This window comes from Corylus avellana, chromosome ca10 (genome assembly GCF_901000735.1).
Source record: "Corylus avellana chromosome ca10, CavTom2PMs-1.0".
Taxonomy (NCBI): Eukaryota; Viridiplantae; Streptophyta; class Magnoliopsida; order Fagales; family Betulaceae; genus Corylus; species Corylus avellana.
This window is the reverse complement of record NC_081550.1, coordinates 3,208,654-3,216,608: the sequence shown is the minus strand read 5'-3', so window position 1 is coordinate 3,216,608 and position 7,955 is coordinate 3,208,654. Positions and strand designations below refer to the sequence as shown.

At 33.5% G+C, this 7,955-nt stretch overlaps 1 protein-coding gene across 1 annotated transcript; it reads right to left on the bottom strand.

The window, feature by feature from the left end:
* Positions 1-6,383: 6,383 nt before the first annotated feature.
* On the bottom strand, positions 6,384-7,154 carry LOC132164672 (uncharacterized). Its single transcript, XM_059575217.1, has one exon. It carries the CDS (start codon positions 7,120-7,122, stop codon positions 6,514-6,516), a length of 609 nt encoding a protein of 202 aa, XP_059431200.1. The 5' UTR covers positions 7,123-7,154; the 3' UTR covers positions 6,384-6,513.
* Positions 7,155-7,955: the final 801 nt, after the last annotated feature.

The window sequence follows — 7,955 nt, the reverse complement described above, 5'->3', positions numbered from 1 at the left end:
ATTTTAGTGTCCTATTAACTGTGATGTGGCTTTTAAAATTGTCGTTGAATTTGAGATTATCATTATTGACTTTTAATTTATTGATTATTTTAAAATCACATCACAGTTAGAATAACACCAAAAGAATATTAAAAAAATACTTAACATTTTTCATATATATATAGTGGTGATATAGAGTACACCAGCGTGAGCACGTTGGTGTACTTTTTGATAAAAAATAATATTATAAAGTACACTAGCGTGAGTATTGGTCACTCACGTTGGTGTACTCTATATCACCACTCATATATATATATATATATATATATATAACAAAAATAACAACTCAAAACAAATAAGATGATCAAAACTATTTTTTTATGCAAAACATTAGGGAAAAAAAAAAAAAACTACTAAATGCTAAAGAAATAAATTTTGATGGCAAAAGAAGGATGTTTTAAGATAATAATTATATGTGTGGTTTGAGGTGAGGCAAGAGATCAGATTGGGGTGTACTTGCGCATAGAATGGTCCCTCCTACTCTAAACCATTAGGTCGGCTCCCCTGCTGCTGTACCTACATATGGTTGCTCTCATAGCTGATAGTGATTGGTGGAGAGGTTGGAAAAAAAGGGCGAAAAAACATTAATATGTTAACGTGAAGAAAAAGAAATTGACTTTTCTGAAAAAGAAGAATGGTTTACTCACCAACCAAACATGCCCTTGTTTGTTTCTATGCAGGCTGCTGCAAAGGTTGGGGCCCTTCCTAGCTATTTTCCATAGCCTGTACAGCCTAAGCTATACAATTTTCTGACACATAACGTGTAGCCGCTTGTTTGTTTCCCACAGCCCAGCAGGTCAACTGTTGTCATCCAGCTCAATGCAAAAAAATAACTTGTCTTCCTTAATATGATGTTCCCTCTGTCTACAACGTTGCCATGTTAATTTCCATACATCACACTACTTGTGAACAGAGCATTTATAGGGGTTTGCATTAGGCTTTTATTCTTGTACTTCCATATGACTCGAATTAACGGTAACCTTATAATTAAGAAACATGATCGATTTTGTTGAAAAAAAAGAAAAAAAAAAGAAAGAAAGATGATGGATATTAAGATAATAAGCTCAAGAATCGAAATAAAATTGTAAAGGTATTAATTAGATTCTTTTATTTCCTCATTATGATTATATTAAGCCCAGAAGTAGAAGCACTAACATGAATCTGGGCTGAGACGTAGAGAAATTAACAGGCTAGAGTTCTAGTCCAAGCAATGGCTGCAGGGCTTCCAATCTTGGTGGCCCATAATCGGATAGCCCTAACACAAATACACAGAAGATAGGGGTAGCCTATAACCTAAAAGAAAAGAACCCAGCCCAAGCCTAATTGAGTAATTCACAGCTTCTCTTTTTTTTTTTTGGTTAAAAAATGTTGAGTAGATGCAGAAGATCTTTTATCATATTTAGATCTTATTTGAGATTGTGTTTGAAAAATAAAGTTTTAAGAGCTTATTTGGGATTGCGTTTGAAAAATAGAGTTTTTAGGTCAAAAAGAGTTTTTGGGAAAAAACTTCATTTTTAAGTTTTTACCAAAAGTGCATTTTATCTATTTTTAGGCTTTTTGAACCCTTAAAATCGCTTTTAATTTTTTTACCAAATGAGTATTTTTTTTCTTCAAACAAGCTTTTTGAGAGTTAAAAGCACTTTTAAACCTATCAAACACAATCATAAACAGGCTCTAAGTCAAAAAGTGCTGAAACTTTTGCCAAAAGTGTATTTCGACTATTTTTTTTAAGTTTTTTGGACTCTTAAAAGTGCTTTTAATTTTTTTTTTTTTTCAAACGAACTTTTTAAGAATTAAATGTACACTCAAACATGCCCTTAGCCATAGGGCTATCTAAAATAGCTTTTAGCTAACTGCAAATGATCTTAAGTACCAAGAAGGGACCAAACTAGAGTTGGGCCAATGCTCATTGGGCCTATACTTGTGAGGCCCAAATTTAGTACAACTTTAAGAAGAAAAGCTAGGGCCATAGGAGGGTTCCATATATCCTGATTATTGGTCACTTTCTTACCAATTCACGCAAATTCATGTCTCTTGGTTAAAACTAGTTACGTATATAAATCTTGCATATTAATAACTCTTGGAAAAGCTCCTGACCTTAACCAAGAGGCATTACCTAAATACCTAGACCAAAAGGCCAAAAACACAAGCTTAAAGCCACCAAATACTCCCAAAATTCATCATTTTTAAAGCAGCTCTTTGATTAAATCAAAGCCATTTGTCTAAAACAAATACATTTTAGAATTATTAATTACAGTCTCGGATCTACTTGAGAAACTGAAGGGGCTATGGCCCTTCAAAAGTTGTAAAAAAAAAAACTTACTCTTAGAAAACTTTTAAATTGGAAGGGCTAATGACCCCTAGATACTTTGACTTCATTTTTCAACTATGAAAGTTTTTAAAATTAAAAATTTCGAAACAAAATAAAGAATGAACTTTTTACAAATAATTTAGTTGCACATATATATATATATTGAAAGGAAAATTGTGAAGATCTTCTATTCATATTCGATACTTTATGATTTTGTTTCTCTAAAAGAGTGAAACTGTAATTTTAAATAGAAAAATGCTAGGTTTTCTCCTGATTCTAGGTGAATATATACTATTTTCTAAAAATTGGATGAGAGGAAAAAGGGTTAATTTTTAATTTTTTTTTTTAATTTTTTTTTTCTATTTAGAAAATAATATCCACCTAAGATCAGGAAAACACATAGCATTTCCCTTTTAGATACTTTTTGTAATTTTTTTTTTTTTTTGGGTACTTGTATGAACATGTTATATATGTTGTTCATATATTAATTTTAGAACATATTTATGAACTTTTATAAATATACTTTTTTGTGATATAAATTAATTCATTTTTGTTTTAAATTGTGTTTATAATATTTTTAGTCCGGCCCTTCAATAACAAATTTCCTGGCTCCGCCACTTATTAGTTATCAAACTAGCTAGAAGTATGGGACTATAATCAAGAGACATTACCAATCAGCATTAATTATTTATTATCAAACTTTATACACACACACGATAGCCTATAAATAAGCCTTAATTTCTTATCCCCATTCAAACATGCAACGATACCAAAAAAAAAACAAAAAACAAAAAAATCAGCGCAAAATGGTAATTATGATTATGGGATTTATTATCTCAGCGCAAGCCGATGATGATGATCATCAGCAAACTGATATCCACCAATTACCATCTCTCCCTCCAAATATGTCACCCTCTCCGCTTTCTACTCATGATCATCATCAACCTCTCTATTCTGCCTCATCAAGTCCACAGGATGGTAGTATGTTCCCTGGATTCAGCAAGATCCATAAAATCGCTAAAATCCCTGGATCTAAAATCCTCTCTGGAAAGAAAACAAACTTCGTTTTCAAACAGGGAAGTTGCATGATTGCATGCGATGCTATATGCCCACTACACGGGCTAAAACTTGTGGCTTGTTTTTCTGCTTGTTACTTATTTTGTCAGCTCCATATGCATTGGGTAAGTTCCTCACCCATCTCGATATCTCTCTCTTTTACTTATCTAGGCCTAGATATTTATGAGAAAGAAATCAATCCATTATACAAGATAACTATTACATGCAATTAATCATGAAACTTTGGTGTCCGAAGATTAACGTTTTGTAAAAACTCTGTGGTTTTTCAAACTCTAAGAGATAATTAAATTGGGAAGCGTGAAAACTAGCTAGGTTTTCTCTCTTAACGGCTTCAACAACTTAGGAGTCGTGCATAGCGGTCCTTAAATACCCCAAACAATCAGAATACTGACAAGTGTGATTTTGTTGGAGGCATCCTGACGGGTTATGAGACTCGTCAGGACAAGGCTAGAGTTTCATGCCTTGAACCCGGCCTAGTACGTATACCTTCCAGACTTGTCGACCAAACGCATTTGCAAACGAGCATCTCGGGGGCTCTTAATTAATCCTCCTGTGTAGACCTCAGTGAATGCCTTTGCAAACAATGCTCTCGGAGGCTTCATGTGAGTTGTCTTGTCCGGACATATCGTACGAGCATGTTTCCGAACGAGTGTTTCGGTGGCTCACTGAACATCAGTTTTTAAGAGACTCATACAGACAAGTGTGAACGTGTTACATTCATATGTACACTTGTTTTTTGAACACGGAATTGGCCAAGAAAAAAACCTAACAATGTCTTTGCTCAATAATTTTCAATCAGTTTAGGGTTCTTTTTAAAACATTTTACTGTAAAAAAGTCCCGTATTATAAGATTCTCTCACGTGCCGTTGTTCTTGGACGACTTTGCAATGCAGAAGTAAATAAAGTTGAAGGCCAGCTATGTGGAAATCTACTACGACAAGTATGCAAGAAGAATTATCAGTTGTTGCTCATTGCCGTTTAGTACTCTACCTTCAAGAATTAACAAATAAAAATCTTTAGACTATTTCAAATATGGCCCCTTCCACGTGGTTTGCCTTGGGACAAAATTTGATAAGTCATATATTGTTGTTCTTTTATGAAAAATATGTTCGATTTGTACCATGTTTTGTATTAATCTCTTTCAAATTGTTCCTACGGAAGTGCGTACGTTGATAATGAATCAAGATCTTCTACAAATTTTCAGTTATTGTATTATATCCAATTCTTCAAATCCTAGCCATTATTTTCAAATTAAATAATTGAGATCTTATTATCATATATATCTACATTTGTTACTTTCAAATGTCGTAATATGGGAAGTACTAAAGCATGCACTTCCTGGGAAATATTAGGTTGATAAAAGTTATAAATATGATAAAATCCCAATGATTTAATTTAAAAACAATAGTTGTTATTTGATGAAAATAAAATACCATAGAAATGCATAATGACTACTCTATTATGAAAAGGTATAGCTATTCCTAATAATAGAAGATGATAGAATGGAATAGCCATTCATATTCTTCAGTTTGGTGACAACACATATGCAATAATATGCTCTCACTAGAATTAAACCAAAATTACTAAATACCCACATTTAAAAAAAAAAAAAAAAAAGATATTGTGAGTGTTTTTTGGAAAATATAGTTTATTTCTAAAGGAAAAGCTATTCATTTCATTTTTTTTTAGAGGAAAGAGAATGGCTATTCCAAAGCTAAAAATTAAATCTTACCATACTATGAAATAGCTATTCCATTCGACATTTCCAAGAGTTTAATCTTTGTACCAATCGTACCCTATGATTATCTATATCTTCTTAAGGTATTCTTAGTGATCTTATCGACATATAATTTTCTCTTTTGTTTCGAGAATTCAAGATTTCCTTAACATGTTCTGAGGATCCCAAGTAGATAATAATTTCTATAAAGACATGGCACAAACCAAGTTTTTTGTGCCCTTCAATAAAAATGGACACATCAAAATATCATATCAAGTGAATTAATTATCACAGAAACACACTAGATTTACTTTCTCATCAACATATCACAAAACCCATCCTTTTCCAGTTCATTGAATTTAATTGGCAGTTATATGAATATATAGATATATTGGAAAAACTTTGATCTTTCATCGATCGAGAATATTCTTGAGTAATGCTAACATGAGTTTTGAAGAGATGGAAATGGACATAAAAGAAGGAGAAATTCTTGATTGAGTCCTTAGTGAAGAGGTGTCCTCCTAATTAATAGATGGAGAATCTTCAAAGGCTCCCGAGCCCATCCGGCCCCCTGCCAGTCCTCCTAATTAATAGATAGAGAATCTTCAAAGGCTCCCGAGCCCATCCGGCCCCCTGCCATTGATGATGGGGCGTCTCTCTCATTAATAAAGGTGTAAGAGAGAAACACATGAATATCATCGGTGAGAATTTAAGCCCCCCTCCCCCAAAAAAAAAAACTTAATTACCAATTCATTAAACGGATTTATCATGACAAATCTTTTTATTTAATTTTCCCATTTCATCCCGCACTAAAAAAACACAACATTAGAGAGAGAGAGAGAAATGAAGGGAATTAATTTGTGCATCTTCATTTGAATCTACTACGTCTAGCTGTGAGGTTTTGTGTTTAATTATCATCTTGATTCTTGAGTATATCCTTAGATTAAGCCTAGTAAAAAAACCCTAATCAACGGTACATGCTCTAAATAATATGATAATCTACACTATAATCACGTTTATATATGTTGCCGTTACCTACAGATTAAAGTAGAGAGAAATACACTCAAAATTATGCATCCACAGAAAAACTCCATTGCTAGCTATAATTAATTCAAGAATCAAAACTCATTTCGAAAAATATCAGCTGGTTCATCAATATTGAATCCATTTTGCAATGAACCAAAGAAGAATTAAACATCTGTTACATCTCAACAATTAATTACCATGATACAATTTGTACAACTTCTTTTAACAAAGCAAGAAATTCTATCCCTTTATATATATCATATAAATTTAATTATATATCTTCTTACACCGCGCGCTCACTGAAATCCTCTCTAAATTAAATTACCCTTAGTTAATTAATTAATTACTTCTCTTTCTGCTTCCACTCTAACCCTATAAATCTGCAGGGCGAGAACCTGACCTTGTACTCCGAAATGGTTTCAAGCTTAGGAGACCATATTTGCTCCTTTGATCCGACAAGCATTTCATAGTGTTTTTGCAGCTCCGGCGTGCTGCAAAGAACACTGCTGGTCGGACTAGTAGATCCAGCTTTATTCTCCTTGCCTTGTGTCACAAGCCTTGTGATGAACTCCGGCACAACCTTGATCAAAACTCTGCCGTTTGAACCCTTTATGTACTGAAAAGGGCAGTCGCCGAAACTGATGGGGGCATTTTTGGGGCTGGACCCCAAGGCGGCAAGAGAGGACGTGGAGAGCACATGGCATGCAAAGCGGTCAATGGGGAGAACAAAGTAGGTCTGGCCTCTCACGAGGTCTTCGTCGATGCCTAAGGCCGGCACCGGGTGGCCGATGAAGAATGAGTCGGCGTGGCAGACCATTTTGTCCGGGCACTCGAACATGATCTCCCCGGCCATATGTTTTCCGGTGAGGGTTCTTGTGGTTCCTTCCCAGAAGATTAGCTTCACGGAGGAGTTAGGGTTTGGTTGGAAGCATGGAGAAATTGCGTTTCCCATTGGAGAGAGAGGAAGAAGAAGAAGAAGAAGAAGATTGGATATTATCGTTGGGTGTTGGGTAGGGAAGATGGGATGAAATGTGGGGTTTTTATATATATATAAAAAAAAAAAAGATGATTGACTTTGAGAAAGTCTAGGTACTTTTGTTTGCTTGTTTGTTTTAGTAGGTTTTTTTGAAGGTCGGTGGTCTGGTCAGCCATGCCGGCTTTAGTCGGTATTGCCTTTTTTAACGCTACCATGGACTTCAAATTACAACTCATATTTAGAAAGTCATCTTGCATATTATTGCTTAATTATCTTGTATATAATTAATACAAAGGATAGAGTAATATGATATTAATACTTATAAAAAAATAATAATAATTAAAATTTGATTTTTACTGTCATGTCATCTCAATTATATAACACTCGTATATCAATCTATATGACTATATATATAATAAGATTCATCTTAGGGCCTATTTGGGTGTACGTTTAACTTTGAGTGGCCTAAAAGTGCGTTTAACATTTAAAAAGTCAAATTAAAGAAAAAAAAAATACCCGTTTGGTAAAAAAAAAAATGAAAGTGTTTTTAAGGGTTCAAAAAGCCTAAAAATTGCCAAAAACTTAAAAATGAAGGTTTTGTAGAAAAAAAAAAGTTTTTTTTTAAAAACTTAAAAGCTCTATTTCTCAAACGCAATTCCAAACAGGCTCTTAGTAAAAAAAATTGAAAGTGCTTTTAAGGGTTCAAAAAGCCTAAAAATAGTCAAAACGCACTTTTAACAAAAGTTTTAAAATGAAAGTTTTGTCCAAAAATATTTTTTAACTTAAAAACTCTATTTTTCAAACATAAT